The 22497-nt window shown below is 41.4% G+C and overlaps 1 protein-coding gene across 3 annotated transcripts in view; it reads right to left on the bottom strand.

Annotated features, from left to right (window-relative positions):
- The window catches only part of CAPN6 (calpain 6), a 59108-nt gene that overhangs the window by 15754 nt on the left and 20857 nt on the right, over nt 1–22497 (bottom strand). For all 3 annotated transcript variants that reach the window (XM_068152007.1, XM_068152008.1, XM_068152009.1), the window contains exons 3-8: nt 11240–11371; nt 10216–10424; nt 9685–9877; nt 5765–5958; nt 3528–3605; nt 2087–2282 (exon numbers count right to left, since the gene is read on the bottom strand). In XM_068152007.1, coding sequence (XP_068008108.1) covers nt 2087–2282; nt 3528–3605; nt 5765–5958; nt 9685–9877; nt 10216–10424; nt 11240–11371 — 1002 coding nt within the window. The remainder of the gene's footprint in view (nt 1–2086; nt 2283–3527; nt 3606–5764; nt 5959–9684; nt 9878–10215; nt 10425–11239; nt 11372–22497) is intronic.

Here is a 22497-nt window from a genome sequence, read left to right as displayed (position 1 = left end):
CATGGAGAGGAATGTCATCAGTGGTTAAGCTCCCCTCCCTGCTCCTTCAAGGGCTGCTATAAATGCAGATCTTCTCAGCTCTGCTCTGAGGTAGGTACTGAGATTGCCTTGGGTTACTGTTGTGGAACTATTCCCTGTAATAACTTCACGTGCCTCTGCAACTAGAGCTCTGCAAAATAATGCACCATCCCATTTCTCATCCCTTACCCTCACTGTTCTAGCAGTCACACCCACACAGAGGAAGCACCAACCTCTAGCAGAGTTGGCTGAAGCACAGCAGTACTGGAATGAAAAGCAATACATTTCCAAGCCCCTGGGCTTCATTAGTTGTTCATAGTATTTACAGTCCAGATTGACCTCCTCCAGAACTACTTCTTGCTGGCTGGGCCGCCTGGCTTTTGGTGTAAATTCGGTGCTTCTTTGTACTCTTATTGGTATGGTGTATCGAAGCACAGGACCCTGAGGGAGAGTCCTAGGGGCTGTAAAAAGCCTCCGCAGGAAGAATCTAAAAAGCAAGATATAAATATGCAGTAATGCCTATTAAGGCTCATTTTGATTCCTGTCCTTGTTGAACCATGTGCAGTGTTACCTTGTCAGATAGCTTAGAGTGTTCCAGGGCAAATGCAGGTGTGGAAGGGGAACTATGAGAGTGCAAGAGAACTCCCTTGGTCTGATGAAAGCTATGCAACTGTTGCAGTCTTTCATCTGTGAAATTTCAGCTCTCCTAATGGGTAACAGTCTGGAGATCAATAGGCGGCTGCAGGAATATGTTTAGACTTGGCTTGAATGATTTAATTTTTAAGGGACTGAAAGTGTCACACTCCCTCTCTGTACAGATGAACTTCACAGGAAGCCTCAGTGCAAGGCATTTCACTGAGGGAGAACAGACAGATTATTTGTGTACTATGATAGTATATGCCACAGTAATTTATAATGGCCCTAAGTTACCATAAATGTGTTCTAGTACTGCTCTTAAGAGATGTAATCAACTAGCCCTGAGATAACACTGGAATAAAAAGAACTTCCATTGCATCAGGCATTGCACTCAACCATATATTTTGTATATTACATATATGTATATTTTGTATATTACATATATGTATATTTTGTTCTCTGTAGCAGCTAAACACTTACAAATGAGACCCAGACAAGCCCTTGGAACGCATCCGACATCATACAGAGGAATATCTGAATAACATCACCTGCTGGAAATGAGGCAGACAGAAGACAGAGCAATGAAGAACTGCTGCTCCATCTACACCTGTATGACTGGATGAGCTGGCAGCTTGAGTTTCACTGCTAGTCTGAACAGCAAAGTTTGCATTTCAGTATCCTGATATGAGAACTGAGGGGTGCAAACAAACCTCCCATACAAGTGCAGAGAAGCAAGCAGAACATCATCTTTAATTGAAGTATGTGGTGAATGGCAAGAAAACAGAATGCCAGTTTACAGCATACTAACTAAAGCAGTTAGTGCCCAGATCTCATTGACAGTAATGGAAGTTTTACAACTGAATTTGTATGTGTGCACTGGGATGAAAATGTGGAACACTGAGAAGGGCAGGGAGGTGAGAAATAGAGTAAGAATGGATGAACAGATGACTGCATCTCTTGAGAGTAATCAGGTAGTATGAGACAAGGAAAATTCTGCAAAGCCATTGAGAGGATGAGCTTGGGGAAGAGACTTTCAGAATCTGAGATTAATGCAAAAGGATACTAACTAACTACAGTGAACCAAATCCTCCAGCTGCTTGAGGATGTTAATTGAATGGAGCTCTGTCATTAGAAAAATCAGACTTGCAGCCTTTCTACAACTGAGAAACTAAATGAAGTCCAGGCAGGACTTTACTAATCCTAGTGTGTCTGACTCATGGGCCCCAAACATGAACAAATAACTAAACTCTTCTAAGAGATTTCACAGAAATCGTTGAAACATGCTGTGAACCAGCATAGTCCCAGAGGACAGACACTGGCAGTGAGACTTCTGTCAAGTAGTCACTGCTCATGCCTAAACAGAGTGGATACTTCCAAAGCCCTAGCTAACATGGATATGCTTGAAAACCTCACAAAATACAGGGACTCCCACCTGGGGATTCTGAAGGAAGGTGTCTGTGTTATCAAAGCATCCACCAGAGCGATTTAGCAGGGGCTCTGAATTCTTTGCCCAAGCCCCATGCATCATTTTCTTCTCCCAGGTCTTGTGGATGCTGAAGTAGGAGGTATTCACAATCCGGCAGATGTCCACATCAGTGAAATTCTTACACCAGTCCTCAAACGTCATCCTATTCCATGGAACACCAGGAAAGTCATGGTTTACTTAAAAATAACAGTGATGCTTACACAAAGAGAGCCAAAATAACAGGCAAAATCTTCCAGCATTTTAAGAAGAAACTGTCCAGAGGACAAACTGATTCACTGGAAAGCTCTCCCTGTGGAAATACTTGTGAAGCCACAATCATCCTATCTTACAACTTAATTTAGAGAAATACCACCTCAATTTTATTTGGTCAGCTCTAGATATATTCTGTTGCAGCACCTAAGCCTAAATAATAGTTGTTTCTACCAGGTTGGATTTGATAACTTTAATTTTGCAAAAGCAAGAGATTACCTGCAAGCAAAGCACTATCCACTCATTATTGTTGTCCTGAGCATGATTCAAACCTCTGTACTCTGGACATAGCTTTTATTTAGCACTATCTCAGTGCTATAACCTGCACCTGCTGAAGTGACAAACTGGACTGCAGAGCAGTTAAAACACATTCACCTCCCCTAATAGCTTGGCATCTCTGAACTACCATCATGCCCTGGCTTATTAACGGCCCAGAACTAAACCCTACTTACTTTCTTCCTAAACCTTACTTCCAGTTGCTGGTTCTGTCAAAGCCAAACACATAAAAAGTATTTCATACTGAGCCCTACTAGGACCCTTGAATCAATGCTGATCTGCTGAAGAAGTTGCTGGGCTGGCTCAGCATATTTAAGCTCTAAGCAGAGTTAAAGCTATTAATTTCAGAGATTCTGTAGAAGATGGACAGTTCTCATGCTGGAAAATGCCAACAAATATCAAACTTCATTGGCTGCAATTGTATTTACAGATAACTCAATCATGGCTGACTTAGAAATCCTACAGATAAGCATAGTAGTCAGTAAATAGGATTGACAGTGTGTTCAGTATTTGTCATTCTGTCATGTAAACCAACATGCATTGTCTTGGATTCTGAGTGAATGTCCTAAATATAGATAAAAGATTGAGGGAGGTTGAAGCTTATATTTAGTAGGAGTTACTAATTCTATTTTACTAGTTCTTAATCAATTTTTTTCCTGTTATTTCTTGAGAGTTTACAAGAAACAGACCTTGTGCCAGGACTGGATAACTTTAGAAATATAGGATTTATCAAATGCATTTATAAATATAAAATGTAATGGATGCATTTGGGGAAGTTGGTTTCAAAGTTATTAAGTGGCACAATTAAGGACAATTACTCAGTATAGACAGTATCTCCAAACCTTTCATGACTCCCACTCACCAGAACTCTCCATCATTCTCAAGAGTGAGTCCCAAGCTCTTACGTTCTGAATTGCTGACTTTCTTCCACTCCTCGGAACTAAGTGGGGAGAAGGAGGGGGAGAAGACCAACAAAGATGATAAAGTATCCTCACTAGGAAAAAACCTGTACAATTCTTTCATGATCCCTTGTTATAAAGGTAACATCAGAGTACTAAAAAGACAAATGACATTTAGGAAGAAAGTGTGGGGCTTACAGGAGGAGTTATAAAAATGGGAAACTGGTTGGCACAGAGCAGAACCATATTGTTTTCCTTTGTCACATCCTCCCTTAGAACACTTCAGCAGCTAGTTTGGAAGGTCATAAGAGATTGACTTCATTCCCTGAAGGACGCTTCAAGAGAAGCCTGGATTTCCTCCTCAGGATCTTATTGAACACTTCACTTAGATGACAGTATTCTCTTTATCTTTCAGTCTCCTTAAATAAAACAGGCCTTAAGTCTGAGATTTCCCCAAAATGCCTTTGAGAAGAAACTGTTGCAGACTAGAGTCTAGTTTCCACTGTCTGCAGGAGAAACCAGACAAAATCATCAAAGAGAGCATGACCCCCTTCCCTAATGTGTTACAGCAGACCAGCAGAACCACAATTCCTCACTCTCTTTCCAAAAGTACTTGGAGGATAAAGTTCAAGGTGTTTGGCAGGAGGGAAGGGAAGCTGTTTGTCATAACAGCATCATAGATCCACTTGACATGATTATAATTTAACAGCAAATCACAATTTATTAATAAGATAAACCTAAAGGTTTAATTTTACCAGCAATTAATAATTAACCAACTTAAAGACTAACAAGTGACTCAGTAAAATGTTGTAATAAGACAGTGAGTTGATGACAGATTCAAGATTCATGCTATCTCAGTGCAGGGAATCCTAGACCAAAGTGTGTATATAAGCACAAAACGTACAAGTGCACACAGACAGAAATATTTGTATCTAATGTGCCCACCCTCATGAATGTGTATAATCACACACATAGGTAGGGAGGTAGGTAGAAGAGGCTGTCAGAAGGGCGATTGTCATTAATGCTCTCAGGCAATGAGGAGGGGAGTAGGATCCAGGTGTGTTGAGGGGGTGCTTCAGCACTCTGATCCTCTGCTTATGATTTATACTGGGTTGTCAGGAGGTCACCATCATTGTTATCCCCAAATACAGAGGAAGCAGGAGCCAGGTACATTAAGGGGGTGCCTCAACTTTCTGGTCCACTGCCTTTCATAATGCATACCTGACTTTGAAAGGGATTGCTGTGTGACCCAGGGGAAGGAGAGTCACACCATGCAGTGGTCCAAGAGTGGAGGTGAATTGTACCACCACAAACAGCAATTTTCTCAACCTATTTGGAAGATTCTCAATTTAATTTTGTAAGCCCATAAGCCATGGGCCAAGCTCATAGTTGTCCTTTCTTCTGATGGAATGAGTGACAGTTGTGCCAAGACAGGGGCTAGTGGGGACTCACATGTTCAACAAGACACAGTAGCTCTTCTCTGTATTCTTTGTATTTCACCTGAAACAAACTCTTTGAAAGTAATAGATTTTTGGCAGATAAAGTATGGAAAGTAAGAACTTAATATGCTGTTGTTAAGAGCACTGCATTATTGAATAGTAGCAGTGGCTGATAAGCACAGAGTTCAACTGAAACATCCTAGTTAAACGTTTTTCATGTGTAAATTGCCAGTGATGGAACACATCCCCTCCAGCAATCATTTCTGTCTCTGTAGGGGTGCCTGGTAAGCTCATAGGCCACATTAAAATTCATTAGAAAAGAATTCAAGAAATCACAAATGTGCCAATTTCACATAATTTTCCAACAGTTACTCAGTTTCTGATCTGCAATTGCTAGCTGCTGGGAATGGCACAAGTCTCTTAGATAATTTAAGCCACAAGACAAAATTCAGTGGTGAAGCTGGGAAGAAACCTCACATTTTTGATTCATCACCTTAATTGCAGAAAGTTTTCCTGCTCCAGCATGCCGGAACAATAATGCTTACAGTAAACTAAGGTCCAGGAAGACATAACCTCCAGGCTTCTCCAGGTTGTGTTCATTTGCTCAGAGAACACTCTCTTTGGGAAGAGATGGCACAAAAGGTTCATCCATCACCGAGTACTGTGGGCAGACATCGTGCCTCAGTGTTTAGCCATGCATGTAGTGTCCAGCAGCCCTAATCACAGTTTCATTCCTTAGACGCTGGATTTGCAGCACTTACTTGTCGCTCCAGGCACCATTCCACTCTCTCTTTCCCCAGGGATTCCTCAGTCTGATCATGAACAGCTTTTCTGCATTATAGGATAATATGGCCCTTTCTCCAAGGCGCAGTTTCCGAATTGCAGTCACAGAGTAGGCGTGGCCGATGACAAGGCCCATCTCCGTCTCCACTTCATTGGTCCTGCTAGAGGAAGCCTTTAGCACCAAGAACGATAATTAAAAACAAACCAGAATTCACATCACCGAGGGATCTGACAGCTACATGTTCAAGGGGCAGGATGGGGAAGGCTAGTTTTCTTTCACAGAGCTGTACAATCTTTTCCCAAATGACTTGACCATGAAGGAAAACACAGCACTGGGGCTTAAAACTAGTGGCTCACTAGTCTGGTCTTTTGCATGATAGTGCCAAGTCCTAGAAGACAGAAGTTCAGAACATAGGAGAACACTGCCTGCTACAGTCATTTTGTCTCCTTCCCAGCCTTAGAGAGTTAAGTACTAAGTCAGCCCTTCCAAATCTTTACAAAATGACTCCTGGGTATGATGACTGTACTCAGACATAGCATTGTCTAGTGGTGTCCTCGACTGAAGACTTTGCAGGGCCTAAGGATTTACCGGGTGAGTCCAATGCCTTTTTCTTAATTGGGGTAAATTTGATATCCAGGAAGAGCTACTGGCAGTAGGTAAAAAGAGAGCACAGACAAGAAAGCTTCATAGCTATTTGTCAAACCTGTCCTGTACCTCACTGGCAGGCATCTTTTGCATGCCAACAGGCAGATCTACAGGCTTTCTTAGGAACTACATTTGCCTCATAGACCTCACATAAGAAGCCTAATTACCTGCAGCAATCAGGCAGTAAACTATCCTGCTGGATGACATAGGCCTGATCAGGTGCTGACCTAAGAATATGTTCAAATTGTCAGGCTCTGAAAAAAGATCAAAATTTCATATAATGTCCAGATCAAAATCTCCTAAGTACATCTAAAACCAGAAAAGCAGTGTCATATGCTAGAGTTGCTCTGAATGGCTGGCTTATAACCCATTGGGCCTTAAGACACTCCTTTGCACAGCCGGGAAGGAAGCTCTGACTCAGTACAGCTCCGACTCAGTACAGCTCCCTGCATATAAATTTGTAATAATTAAGAGATCAATAATCAAACAAGCTCTTGGACTTCTTATAGTTATAAAAGTCATATAGTGCTTTTTCAGGCATTTTTATCCATTTCAAAATGTCCCTGGTCTAAACAGTCAGGGTCCTTTTCCTTAGGCAGCTGTTGCACTGATACAACAATGTTCAGCCCCCAAAGATATCAGAAATCGAAAAAATATAAAATATCTAATTGGACCTGGCAGATGGGCTGCCCACTGAGAGACTTTTGCTAAGACCCCTTCACATTTACCCAGCAGTGGCTCCTAGAGAATTGGCTCATGTTATACCAGGAGTGGCTGACATTTCCAATAGGTTTGGGCTTTCTCCAGTGTAACGCTTTCACTTGCATCTTTCACAACTAAAAGCAAACAAAAGCCCGTGACAGCAAAGGAGCCTGTAAGCTCTCCTGCTACTTGTATTATCACCCAGGCTTTTCTCACTGTTGGGCTCTCTTTCCCACGTCATTCTGAAGACATTTATTTACTTAAATGTCTAGTGTCTGTTCAAATGTCTAAATGGTGCAGCTTGGGGCAATTTTGTAATCCAGGGAAACTGATAACATGTTTGTAAGTCAGCAATGAAGCCACTTGAGTATTAAATATTCTATACATAGCAAGCTTTGTTGTGTGTATAATACATCTACCAAAAAAATCATAAATGCAGCTGAATCAAACAAACCCAAGAGGAACAGCCTCTGTGTGATTAGTGTTTAGAAAAATCTGTGTTTGACAGGTAGAGATACAATGCTAGGAAGAAGTGAAAGGGGTACAACTAATTAATTGCTTTTTAAAATATAGCTCCCTGTGCTTACCCCATCTCCTCATCAGATCCACATTAAGAAACTGAGCTGCCTTGGCATTTGGGAGCTACCTATCACCTCAGAAACAGTCTTCACAACAACAGTTCACACTAGGAAGTCTCATCTGCCAGCCTGGTCTGAGCAAACCAGATAAAACTTTCTAAATAAAAAAACATACCTTGTGAAATAGGTAAAACAAACACCAAAGATCTAGACGGTTTTGTTTCTGAGTTGTTGCCTGATTTTGCTGGGAGGAATAGTTCAGGAGTCCTGTGCTACGCCAGCTGAATTCTTATGTTCAAATTTACCTCCCGCAAGATACCAGGCGTTCCTCTTTGGTATCATGGCACTGGCACAGGGCAGTGTGTATCCAGGGCCAGCTAAACAGCATCTCCCAATATGATTTTCTGTTATTCTAGACAATTGCACAACTACCATGATACTTGCCAGAATTTCTGAATGAACTGATGTTTGTGGGTCCACCAGTTTACACTATGGGTATGAAATAGTTAAGTGCTACAGTAATATGATCTTCATTTCACAGACAGGGAATTTAAAGCAAAGCATTTAAGTGATTTAACTGAATCCATGTAAGATTAGCCTTAGCTAAGGACTTAAATTGGAAGCAGAGGGCATGGCAGTAAGATGGAAAAATGTACCTAGATACCAACCCTGCAAACTTGCAGAGTATCAGAATGGCTTGGGCTGGAAGGGACCTTAGAGATCATCTAGTTCTAATTACCCTTGCATGGGCAGGGACACCTCCTACTAGACCAGCTTGCTCAAGGCCCCATCCAACCCAGCTTTGAAAACTTCCAGGACAGGAGCCCCACAGCTTCTCTGGGCAACCTGTTCCAGTGCCTCATCACCCTCATGCTGATGGATTTCTTTCTAATGTATAATCTAAATTGATCTTCTTCCAGTTTGAAGCCATTGCCCCTCATCCTGTCACTCCATGCCTTTGTAAAAAGTCCCTCTCCCACTCTCGTGTAGGCCCCCTCCAAATACCTGAAGGCTGCTATAAGGTCTGATCCCTTTTTTGCAGGCTGCACTTTAAAAATCATTTAAAAGCGATCTTTTGGTAAATCTTCAGGTGTCATGGCAGTTTGTTAGCCCTTCATATCTGGAAACAGCTTCAGGCAAGATGAGAATTTCAGTGCTATCACGTCACAGCCTGACATTTCAGACTTCAACATAAGGTAAGTTAAGCCTACCTATCTCTGGTTCCCCTCCTGTGGCAAGGGGGTGTGAGAGGCCCTTGTCTGCCTGTGCTTTGTGAGGTATACAGCACCATTTGAGAGCTGCTACTCATCTGCCTTTTAGCACCTCAAGTGAATGGAAAGAGGTAAAGCTTACACAGAAGGCAACCCTGTATCACCCTTGGGGATGCCATGCCCTTTCTACTAAGGGAACTTCAGGGCTTCCTAATGTAGGCTTCTGAGTTAGATGCCTCATACTGGCCAGCAAAGGCAAGTTTGTTGGTCAGTTTTAATGAGGAGTCTTAGTAACAAACACCACCATCTGAATAACCAATTGAGCGCAGCCTTTCAGTTCAGCTCCAGTGCTGAGCTGCGCAGATGACCGTTTCACAAAACCCCATGTCCAGAAGTCTAAGTAGCTCAGGCCGGCAGAACTGTTGTCTGTAAACAGTTTCCCAACAGAATTGAAAACTGCCCTCTGGCCTGTAAATTAGGGCAGGAGGACTAACCTCGGGTCAGTACAGAACTGTGACCATTCAGAAAGAATCCATTTCAGATCCACAATGAAGAAGCAGCACCAATGGCTTTGTGGTTTTGCGACTGTATTTAGCAGCTCATGGAGTTGTACTTAGCAGACAGCACTGCCAACTTGCTAGCTTTCTATACACAAAGCTTTTCCAAAGCATACAAATGAAGGAAATAGTCAATACACCAATAATGGTATTTTCCCCATGTTTTTCATTGAAATGAACTAAAATCCATCTCTCCATACATACCGCAATGTAACAGCTGATCAGCCCGCCTCTTTTATGTACTTTCATCAAGTCTTCAAACAGCTTCATCTGCTCAGAAATTATCTCACCATATTTGCCCTGTACCAAGTCAACAGATTCTGCCACTGCTCCAGTGAAATCCACAATTGCATCCGCAGCACTGCCTCCATCTAGGGCTTCGTAAGATCCAGCCAGCCTGGAGGCAAAACAGAACATTCTCAGGCACTAAGTGGTAGTTAGAAGTGCTGTAATTTGGCTCGAATGAAGGTTAAATATTTGTGTCTCACCAAGAGACACAAAAACCCAATACCAAAACAGAAGACTGAAGATAAACCTTTGCTTGGTTTCTAGAAAAGGGCTGCTGAAGTAGAGTTCTGTGATTCAACTCCCCCATGCAGATTAAAGGAGGAGCTTTCAATCTTTTTTAAGTTTAGCAAACCTAAAACTATGGAAAGCATGATAGAATTGGAAGACAAAACAGATGACTAGAAAGGACAGCACTGAGGACTAAAAGGACAATGAACTAGCTCATACTTCGCATAAGCTTTCTCCAGCAATGCACTCCAGAATTCATTTTTCATATTGGAATGGCAGTAGATCAACTTCCCATCCATTGTTGGCAGCAGATCATCAACCACCACCTCTGTCCATTCTCCAAAGCACCAGAAACGGAAACGGAAAATCCCAGCATATTTCTCTGGGAATTTAGGGTCCCATTCCTGTTCACTGACATCTGGAATCACCTGAAAAACCATGCAAGAGAAAATTCACCACATACAAGATGTTAAGATTTATTCAGAGGGCAGAGTACCCTGGAGCATGCACTATGCAGGTGTTCAGCTTCATGAGCAGTTGACTTTAAATAGACGAAGCAGTGAAGTGGGGAGGGGGGGAAGTCAAATGTAGTCCCACTTCAATGAATCTTTAGGAAAGTAAAATTAAAAGTCACCTGCAAAAACAAACAGAACCTATTGCATTCTTTGACTTTACTGTATCTCTTTGATGCTCAGTGGGACTGTGGAGTGGGGAGATCCCTGAACATGAAAAGTTAACTTCTAAAGAAAGGGAGAATTTAATCCACCAGAATTCACCGCCCATTAGGGGCACATTAGCTAGAGAGGTAAACCCTTTGGCTAGTAACAGGTCTGGACACAAGTCTCCTGAGGAGCGGCTGAGGGAACTGGGATTGTGTAGCCTGGATAAAAGGAGGTTCAGGGAAGGCCACCTTGGTTTGCGACAGGACATGAGAAAATGGCCTCAAGTTGTGGCAGGGGAGATTTGAGTTCGACATTAGGAAAACTTTCTTCCCTGAAAGGGCTGTTGAGCCCTGAAACAGGCTGCCTAGAGAAGTGGTGGAGTCCACACCCCTGGAGAGATTTGAAAGTCCTATAGATGTGGTGCTGAGGGACATGGTTTAATGGTGGACTTAGCAGTTCTGGCTTAACAGGTGGAGTCTATGATCTTCAAGGTCTTTTCCAACCTAAACCATCCTATAGGTAAGGAAACAACCAATGCTCATTAGCTTTATTTCATGCACCAAACACATTGATCACCTTACCTGCTGCCAGAGGGTCTTCCTCAGAGCCAAGCAGGAGCATGCAGCTACAAACCAGCAGTTCCCCAGGATGCCTTGATGTAAGTCATGGGAGCTGATTCCATTCACAAACAGGTGGGGGTCCTCACAGAGGTCCTAACAAAGCCAACCAGAGATTATTAGAGACTTCACTCCAGAAACGATCACAGTATCCTTCCAGCTATTCCTCTCCAGACCTGTTCTGCATCATGTTCCCATGAACTGTGGAGTTCCTGTAGCGAGAGTTTCATCAGAAGCCCTCTGGCACTAAGTACATTTCAAAGTCAGGGTATGCAGGATTGTTTACATTCTTACAAGCGGACTGTGTCGCCATATCTAAACACCAGGATTTATCTTTTCTTTTTTTTTGCCAGAGTTCCTCTGCCTTCAGCTGAAAGTGATCTTGGAGGAGTGGAATGAATTCGATATTTGGAAGACTGATGTGGCATTGGGGCAGTTAATGAACTGAAAGCAAGTGAAAGGAGAAGTATAACAGGGAAATGCTTTCCCCCCCCAAAAAAAAAAACAACCACCCAAAACACCAACAAACAAAACAAAACCACTCACAAAAAACCCAAAACAAAACAACACCCCCCCAAAAAAACCCCACAAACCATAAAGCAGCAGGAAATTACATTACTGACACCAGAACTCTATATGCTTCTCTTCCATCATCAACACTCTTTTGACTGACATAGTGGAAAGCCTCCTCCATCAACAGCATAAGTTACTGCAATGACCCCTGCCACTCAGCACCAAAGAAGGCAGAGAACACACGTCTGTGAAATACGCCTCTCATTCTCTGGGTCTCATCTTTCTCATTTATCATCTCTTATTAGAACCACTCATTCCCTCTCTCCCACTGCTTTCCTGGCTCCATCTCTATTTACATGCAGATTAACAAAGCATAGTTGCCTCTTCCTGTGATGTCTCCCTGTTCTTCTTCACTAGCTTGCTCCATGCAGTGTCTTTATAGCCTTAAGATCAGGGTACTAAAACAAGCACCTCTACGTATCACTGGACATGGGAAAGCCACAGGGGTACATTTTGAAGCACTATTGGTTTTGTTATCAAGAAATTCATGGTGGAGTGTTGTGCTGAATGGATACACATGTGGCCTCACAGTCCCAGAGAAAACCTTCCAAGCAACACTTCAGAAAACAGGTAATCTGACTGTCCCATAATTGACACAGAACCTATTGGCTTTGACCCAGTGACTGCTCAGGACACTTTCATGTGACTCACTGCCTTTCCTGACTGGTTGAGAGGACAGAAGAGCAGATAGTGGTAAGAGATTATGCTCTTTCACACTATAAGAATAATCCTGATTTTCAACACTGTGGAAATTATCTTATATCCAGACATTTGAAATGCAGAATAAATAACTCCCTCTCACCTCAGAATGGCCAGAGACTCCAGATTTACTGCAGTCTTTCCAATTTGTTAGCAGCAGAAGCATAACAAGCTGTGCTCCTTACATCTCAGATTCTCACTGCATTTTGATAATTATAGATAATGATCCCAAAATACCAGGACTGCAATCCAAGCCTGGCTACACACCACAAAACCTCTCAGTCATCCCTTTGATTGGACTGTAACAAATCAGTGCCAGCTGAACATACTTTCAGAGAAAAGAACCACCTCAGTGCTGAGCTGAAAGCCTGTTTTTCTGGGCTGGTTTAGCAGACAGTAGTCCAGAGTCAGCTCACAGTATGGAATGCATGGAGCTGCTGATGTTTTCTTTAAGAAAATGATGGTTTTGGCATGAGGCTTTTCTCATTAAATAACAATTGGTAGAAGTTTTAAGTGCCTCTGGGGAAACAAGTATCTGATCACTGTATGTCACTGCTCTTCTGTCAGTATTTCTTACATGTGTCTTCATTTAAAGAAATTTCAAAGCCTCTTAAGACACCTTAATAAAATTATGAATACCAAAATGATGCCTATGAGGAAAGCTGAACAGAGATGAGATACTCATCTGCATCATGGATAGGGTCATTCAATCTGCCTGGATGCTCTGGTACAGAATGCCAGCAGGAACTTCAGGCTGGCACTTTGGCTGATGTCAATCAACCTGGCTGCTTGTCACAGGAGTCGACATCTGGTGACTACGTAGCCTTAATAGTGGTAGTACACATTTCAAACCCAGCTTGGATGGGCTCAAGTTTCATATCATGTTTCCATGCATCTCTGGAAATAATAATTACTAGCTTGTTTTTCCTTTAAAAAGATAATTTTGTTAGTGTAATCAACAAGGGATAAGTTAAACCTTCGAGGTTGAAACTGTCCAACCTTTTCTGTCACTAGAGGAAGCCAAAACTGTTACTGGTTTTGAAATAAATTCAGTACTACTATGTATTACAAATATCATCTCTTATTTGTTTTGATAAAGAACAACCATATTAACTTTTTTCTTTTCTTTTTGTTTTTAAATGGAAGTGTGTCTTGCATCTCACACAGTCCTCAGAGTAAAACCAGAGAGCAGCATGTGTCAACAGCCAGACATATGGATAAGATTAGCATTTGCTGACCACTGGGTTCCAAAGCAAACATGGAACAGCAGAACATGGAAGCACCTCCCTGTTTGTACCATAGTCATGAAATTCTTCAGGATCCTGCTTGATAAACCCTTTACATGAAACTGCCTAGGAGCCCTGGACTTCTGAGACAAAAGGATAATACAAGCAAATGACATCAGTTCTCTTTCTCTTGTCATTAATTACAGCCATTATAACAGTTTCTATGATGATTGTCACTGTGTGGCTCAGAGGAGATGCACAGTAATACTCAGGAGCAGGCTATAGCTAATTTCAGCTGTATGCTCTCTTCTGGGCTTTCTGCTTTTCACCACTTAGGCAGCATAGCAAATTCTAAGGAATCATTTTAAGATGGAATTAGCTAGTTAAACACAATTCTACCATCATTGTTAGAAATGTGCTATTTAAACACATGATCCTGCAGTCCTTGTGAGGATATTTAGGATTTTTGTTGTCCCAAACAGGTTAAAAATATTAAAATTAAGAAACCAAATTGCTTTTCCAATAATGCAGTGATAACTTAGGATAGTTGAAGGCTGAGCCAACCACCATCACAGAAATTACAAGGAAGACAAACTGATGTCAGATATGGCCAAGCCATTTCAGAGATCTGATGTCTTCTCCCTTGCAATCTAAGAACCTAAGCACTTAGGTTCTGAGTTCCTCCAGAAGTACCTCCTTTGCAAACAAAGTGCTTTAACCCCAATCGCTTTTCTCAGGGTCAGCCTGCATCATCCATGCTGTAAAAATGGGAAAGATCCTTACATTTGCAAGAGAGTTTAAAGGATGTTACTGGCTGTCATTAACATATAATAGTCACACTATTTCTGATACAACACAGATAACAAAAGCAGTTGTATTATTTATGCCCACAGGGAGCATTCCATCAGCCAAGACAGAGCTCTACCCTTACACATGTGCATAATAAAATAAACACCATCTGCAGGACTATAATTAGGCTGTGCAGAGTCTGAAAGTGAGGTAAGAGGTTACATGGCTCTGCTGAAAACCCTGAAGCTCTTATTTTCATACCAGATTTTCATTTGCATGACAGAAAGCTATTTGTGTCACTTCCTATCCTTGCTGTACTATCTAGGCTCGAAATATCTGACATTTAGTGTAACTCAGCCACTGATGGTGTGAGAAAAAGTGGCTCACAAATGCCTCTTCTGGTTCTAATTGCTTCATCTCTTTGTAACAGAGTAAGTAAATTAACTGATTAATGAGCAGACTGGGAGAACACTGAGCAGTCTGGAGATAAGGAACCTAGTCTGGGATCTCAGGAAATAACAGTGTGAGCTAGTTATTTAACCTTGAAAGGTTAGTAAATCCCGATACTTACCTAGTATCCAAACTGGCTGTCCCTAACCTACTTGTGACTGAAGCTTCCCTAACCAGCATTAAAGTCCATATGCTTCCTCCACCGGTCAGCCAAGAAGCGCATCACTGAGCTGCACTACAAGCCCAAGACCTCTTTGAAGGCTGAGAACAGTCAATACCTTTCCTTTTGTACAGCACCCCCTCATATAATCTACAAACCTCTAAAAAGTCTCTCTTCTGAATTCCTGATAACAGGTTCTTAATATTTTGTATCACTTGGTGAAGCGTGGTGCCCAAATCCAGGCACTATGCTCCAACTGAGACTTCAACAGTGCTAAGCAGAGCTCAGTGTTCCTGCTTACTGAACCTGAGGTGCCATTTTTGTCTTTTTGACTTGACCTTCACATATTTAACTTGTGTTCAGGTTGTGATCCACCCTCTGATCCTATTCTGTGGACTTGCTGCCTCATCATTCTTCCTAAATGAGCCACAGTCACTTAATAGCAAAGCACTGTACTTGATTGCCTTGACAAAGTGATGCTGAATCCATCCTATTTGTTCCACACTATTTTCCCAAGTTTGAATTTTCAACTCTGTCAACTGCACTGCAATGTTATCCCAGTGTGTCTCATATGTGCTTTTGTAACCTCTCATCCAAGTCATGATGAAAATACTGAAGTGTTCCAGACTAAGGGAGATTTCTGTAGGAATCCATCGAAACAATGCCAGATGAGTGTTCTCCCAGTTGTATTTCATCGGCTCTCCACCCTCATTATAGAAGCTTGAACAAATCCAGATTTTCATAGTTTGAAGAGATACATGAGATATTGCAAAAGTGTTGTGAAAGACAAACTATAGCAGATCCGCTGCTCCTCTCTCAGTCACAAGAACTGTCCCACCATATGTTGGAAGGAAATCAAGCTGGTACATCTTAGTGTATATGACACAACACTCTTTTGTAATACAATCTATAGCATCAGACTATCAGTCATCTGCCTAGATCTGATCAATTGCAGCCAGGAATTCAGCTGAGATACAAAATGTTTGGACTACAGGACAATTCTGAAAGATGGCAATGTGGCTTCACAACATATCTTCCTTAAGAAATTTCAAAACAACACAAACCATGGGAGACAACATACATCCATTTCACTGGAGCTAGGAAATGGTTTGTACATTGTTCTGTAACAATTCCCTAAAAGCAAATAAATAAAAGGGATGGATTTTACTTGAGATCAGAAGCCCCACAGAAAAGTAGAGGAGATAACTATTAACTACATATACTAATTTGTGGTGCTACTTTGCATCTTAGCGTAAATTAGGTAGAGGGAAAAGTTCCCCTTAGCTCTGAAGATATATCTCTCAGCACAAGTAATACCAATATCAGTGAACAAAAAAATGCACAATACAGGTTATAAACAGGGGGAGAGACACTCAGAGGGTTCATGGACTTGTTATGTGTCTTCGCAGACATTAACTGAACCTCCACTGTAAAACATTGTAAGAGATGTCTGAGAAAGCAAAAGATTATTTTTCAGTGGATCCATGTCTCTCAGCTGTCTCAGATAGAAAACCCAAGAGACTCAGAGATAGGGAAGAATGAAAAAACAAACAAACAAACAAAAAAAAACCACTCAATAATTATGCTTGCAACTAAATTTTTAAAAAACAATTCAGCAGCATTTAGAGCTTACTTTCTGCAACACTTTTTAAAGAGCCAGTCCAGCCATAATATAAACAATAATCTACCTTTGCTTGCATTCAAGACCTATGGAGACAGGCTTGATTCTATCAGCCTGATCTTAATCCCAGAGCACCATTCCCTTAACATTCTGAAGCAATTTGAATTTTGTAAAAGCTCAGTATTCTTTCATTTCCCCCCCCCCCCCCCCCTTCTTCCATCCTGAGATGATATTGAGTCAGTTCCTGCAAAGATGGAGGTCAGTGTGGGGAAGCAAGGGGAAAAGCAATTCTTGCTAACTACAAGCCAAGCTCTTCTAAAAGGAAGGCAGCAAAGACAGCACTTATTTTGAGGTTGTGTAGAGTACGAGGTAATAGAGATTGTCTATCCTATAATAAATCCCAGCTGCGCTGGCATCTTTGTAGAAACCCGCTCCAGATCAGGCTGTTTGCCAAGGTGATTGCACTAAGCTCCAAAAAGAAAAATAACCAAGTCCAGTTGTGCTAGATACTTCAAGGCATGCAAAATGCCTTTTGCAACCGCGTCATGCCTGCAAAAACTCTGCCTATAGAGCGAAAAAATGAGAAGTTTTCAGTTACAATCATGCCCTTTGGTATAGCTCTAACTGCCCTGAGGACAGTTTTCAGAGAAATCTCCATCAAAGAGAAACAGGGTGAAATATGACCCTGACTAAAACACCCTTGCTTGAAAGGTCTTTATCAGCAGTGCCGCTGTGCCATGTAATCAACAAAAGAAAGATTTAGCCCTCAGGTTTCTGTCTGTAGACTCTGAAATCAGGATGCGCAATTGCTCTGTAAACTTCATGTCCATTGTCCAGCAACACCAGTTCCTGAGAGCAAGACAATGCCCAATACTGCTTCAAACAGAAACCCATATACAAAAATAAACCATACATATGCATGGAGAAGAGTGTGCCAGTTTGCTCCAGCCTTGTGTAAAAGTTATTTAAGGATTGAGAAATGCTTCTTCCTCTCCTCCCTTTCCAATAAATCCTGTTAAAAAACCAAATGCATCACAGACATTTTTATAGCCTTCTTTTTTTCCATTTCCAGTTTGGTGACTAATACTCATTGAAGACTGGGGGATTCAGCTTTACCCTGCCTATGGGACATGTGTATTGGGGAGGATCTGAATCAATATTTTGGAAGGGAAAAAACCCAAACATTGGGCAACATGGTGTGTATCTTGGCTGCCTCCAGAGTTCACCTGACCCTTGGAGAGCTAGAGCTGCTCCCATCCAGAATACTGACGGTTGCTGCAAAGGATACAGATGGTGTGCTCGAGGTATGACCTTTTCCTGAACCTCAGTAACAAAATGTTCACTGCAGCTCTTAAGAATCATCTGCCATTTCATCCCAGAAATCACTCAAGGCAATGATGAGACACTTACTGTTCTCCCAGGAGCCTCTTTCAGGTATATCATGCCATCTCTTGCAGCACTATCTTAGTTTGTGCTGTTTTATAGCAACACTTTACAGAACTGCAGCACATTTATAATGCTTTACTTTTAGAGAAAAACTGAACTCACTGAACTTGCAGACGTGGACTTTGCAGACAACAGCCTTTCTCTCTTGCATTCTTCCCCTAGGACCTAACCCTTTCTCTAAACTTGGTTCTACAGTTTGTGTAACATTTCTTCATGAGTGGGAATCAGAGATGCTATTCTTAGGACCAGATTCACCTCAGGAAACAGTCACCTTCTCTCAACCAGATATCTAAACTCCCCAGTGCCCAGAAGACAATTCCAATTGCTTAAAATGTTATATATTTCAATTTTTGAGGGGAAAAAAACCACAACAACAAACCAACCAAAACCCCCACAACTGTTTTCTATCAGAAAAGACACAATTTCTGTGCCATTAACCTGAAGTTTTTATGTAAAATGGTTTTACAAGAATTTATTGTGATTTTGTGATGCTGATGCTCCATGAGAAACAGGTGTATATACAGGGGATATATTACTGGAGGCCTGACAATATTCAGCACTTACTGCTGTGAGCATAGGCACCAAAAGATCTTTTGTTGGATGAGCTGTCCACCATCAGAAATAAGGACATTATAAATCATAAATGAGTTCCAAATCATTATTAGAGTTTGGAATGTGTTCAACAGCATAGGGAGAAGGGCCCCAGACAAGCCAGACTCATGGCACATGAGCTACGTCATTAGTCTGTATGTATGCTGTAACCATTGATTTGGGAAGGCTACTCAGCAAGTTATAACTGCTCCAAACCAGCAGTCCAGGGATCTCAGACTGACTGACCATTTTTCTGCAAGTGAAGAGGAAAGTAATTGAGGGCATTTTCAACAAAAACTGTTCAAGGAATGTGCAGTTCTTTTGAGAAGCAGGTAATGCAAGTCACCTTAATGCTATCCTAACCCTATCTAGTTGAGGATGCCCCTGCTTACTGCAGAGGGGGTTGAACTAGATGACCTTTGGAGGCTTCTTTCAACCCAGACCACTGTGAATCCGTTTCTGCAAAGAGTAATCTACCAAAGCAGTGGAAATACCTCTGGATTAACTGCAAGTAAAAGAGAGGTGGACAAGCTCAAAGACAAGATAATTTAGAGCATCACACATCCCCAACATCACTTCCAGGCACACACTAATGTAGCAGAGGTCAGACACGGGCTGCAAGTCCACTCACAGTTCAGCAGACTGAAAGGCCACCCACTGTTTAACTGGGTTTTTTTACAGCTTCCTTAAAACATATTTTTCAATCAAGTTCTTGAACTGGTTTCCTAAGATGGGAAATAAAAGCAATAAGCAAAAGAGGTTGAAAGACGTCACACAATTTTTCACAACACCGAACTATGCGGCGCAGGACCAGCACGGAACAAACAGTTCCCAGGTCTGCTTGCCTGCCTGCTTGTCTCTGGCTGAGGAGGCAGCTATTTGCTTTGCCTAATCATAAGCATCATTTTGGCTCAGTGGCCATGACCTTTCTAGGCTTGTCCAGTCTGACCTTGTGCTATGTCTCAAGGGGCTGGTAAGTGATGCAGACTGAATTCTTCATCCTTGCCCTTTATGAGGAAGGGAATATGCTGTTTACAAAAAAAGGTATTAGGTAGATTTCCACAAAGTCACTCTTGTTGTTACATTGTGGATTTTTTGGGGGTTTGGTTTTGTTATTACTACATCTAGCACTGTGTGTCAAATCCAGGTCATCTAAGAAACATTGTCTGGAGTGAAAACACAGGTTACGGTAGATTTATTTTACTTGAAAGGAGACATATCTTCCTTGTCCAGTAGCAATACAGACTTTAAAAAGGTTAAAAAGCATAGATCTAAACCACAACACTAAAAAGCAGAAATCTCTCTTTAAGCAAGAATTTCTGCCTTTCCCCATCCCTTTTCCAGCAGGGTTTGGTTTGAGCCTAGATTCCTACTAATAGTGGCATTTATCTCAGACACTTTCTTGAAGATAAAAATACTTTATATTCTTTTTCCAGTCTCATCATCTTTTTTCAGACAGCACCTTGAGGTGTTCTTCTCCACTTAGTTGTTTAAAACAAACAAACAAACAAAAACCCAAACACTTTAATGCCTGGGATAACAGTGCATTTGGGATTGTGATATGTGTCACACCTTTCTTGAACAGATGTTTGTTTCATAACATAAAAAGAGGAACTGTAAACTTGGATAGAAAATCCTAAACCAAAAGCTTCTTAAACTACTAGATGACTTGAAATATATAACATTTTGGATTAATTACCTCTTTAAAATAGAAAAGTTGTACTAGCAAGCACAACTCAACTTTTCTGAGCATATACATGTCAGAATTAATGGTGCCTCTCAGAACAGGACATAGATCAGACTGAGTCTGGACATCCTTTCTGGCAAAAATCAGCCTAAGGTCATGTAAAACAGAGTATTTGCCTTTTAGTAACATGGATATGTAAGTCCAATATCTTGCAGAGCATCATGGTGCTTTCACACCAATAGAACTTTATCAGATCACTCACCTACAAGCTGGTATAGCTCACTTCTTCCCTTCATTGCCCAGACTGGGTGTGAGCTGCAGCCAGGAGACTGGCACCAGCATCTAGTGATGACCAGATGCTAGCAAAGGTCAGGGCAGCAAAGTGTTAGGAAGTGAAGATAAACACCAGCACCTATCGGAGTGGCCAGAAAGGTCACTGGAGTTGTCAATTACAGCCAAAGGGAGTAACACAGACAATGCTGCTAAGGAACAAAGCAAACAGATTAGTGGGGAGAGAGAACCTACAATATGTAGTTTTGATAGTCTGAATAATCAACCACCTGCTCACTTTAAGGAATTTCACTGCTTGCCTGAGTTCAAATTCTGAGCTATAAAAAAGGTTGCAGCAAAAATGATACCACAGAATTTGTTTTACTTTGAACACTAAAAGCACTTTTATGACTCAGACAAATCAGCAGAGCATCTCTCCTACTTCACAGAAACTACTAGAAAGGATTTTATTTACACATCTTGAAAATAAACAGCAGCTTCTGTTTCTAAGTCATCTTTCACAGCCTTATCTTGGAAATGTATTCATTTAGCAACAAAGTTATCAACACAAGATAAAATTTCTTCAGTTTTGAGTGATGAAAATTAAATACAACAAGGATTTCCAAAGTCAGATGCTTAAACAAAGTCACAGTTGTCAAGCACGTGCTTTTCCCTCCATGTAGGTTAGCTTTTATTTTTCCTAGGACAGATCACTGTTAGAGGACTGAAACTAATAATTTCTTTATAGACCCCTTTCCTACTAACTACATCAAAACTTCAGGAAGATTTTGAAATTTAAGGAACCATAATAGGAGCTAAAGAGCAAACTTGTCAAGAGTAATTGTGTGACTAACACACCATTCAGCAGCTGATGATGCCAAATGATGGCCACTATTGCCTCTATATCCACAAATTCACTTTAGAATAGAAAAGAATAAACCAGGTTGGAAGAGTCCTTCAAGATCATCGTGTCCAACCTATCATCCAACACCACCTAATCAACTAAACCATGCAACCAAGCACCCTATCAAGTCTCCTCCCGAACACCTCCAATGATTCACAGTTAACCAGGCGATCTCCTTTCTAGTTCTGACTTTCATTATGTTCTCACATTTGCTTTTCCTCCCCATATTCTGTTACCAACTCATCACAATTCAAGAGGAATCAGTAAGAAAACTACTTTCATGTCTCTCAGATCCATTTAAGAAACTTGCTCTCCAGTATCTGCTTCTCCTGTGGGCTTTGAAATCTAATAAAGGCTAAGCATTTTTCCAGAGTATCCTGCTCCCACTCAACTGTCTGTTTTCATGGCATGCGCAGTTTCACCAAGATATCTACTTATTTGCTAGGCTGGGCTGATACTGGTCAACAGTAAAGCCGTAGTGGGGTAAGAGGGCAACAGACGCCATGCGCACTAGGAGACAACATCAACTATAATTGTGCTTCCTCAAAAAAACACTGAAAGGAACAAGAGCCTGCTGGTAAATTGCTACTTGCTCAATGTTCTCCATTGACACTGATCAGCCTTGCAGATCACAGAACATTCCCCAAACAACACTTTTCCAGAGAGTACAAACCGTTTGGTTTACAATTACAGATTTGAAGTTATATTCTAGATAAAACAAGGAATCAAGACCTGCAGCTCCTCTTACAGTGTGTTCAAAGCACTATAAAATATCCTTTAAAGGTTCTCAGTGAACATTTAGGAGT

Source organism: Melanerpes formicivorus, unplaced genomic scaffold, assembly GCF_026170545.1.
Source record: "Melanerpes formicivorus ecotype bairdi unplaced genomic scaffold, bMelFor1.0.p_v2 SCAF_22, whole genome shotgun sequence".
Classification (NCBI taxonomy): Eukaryota; Metazoa; Chordata; class Aves; order Piciformes; family Picidae; genus Melanerpes; species Melanerpes formicivorus.
The sequence above is the reverse complement of the archived record's forward strand: the minus strand, read 5'-3'. Positions and strand labels throughout refer to the sequence as shown.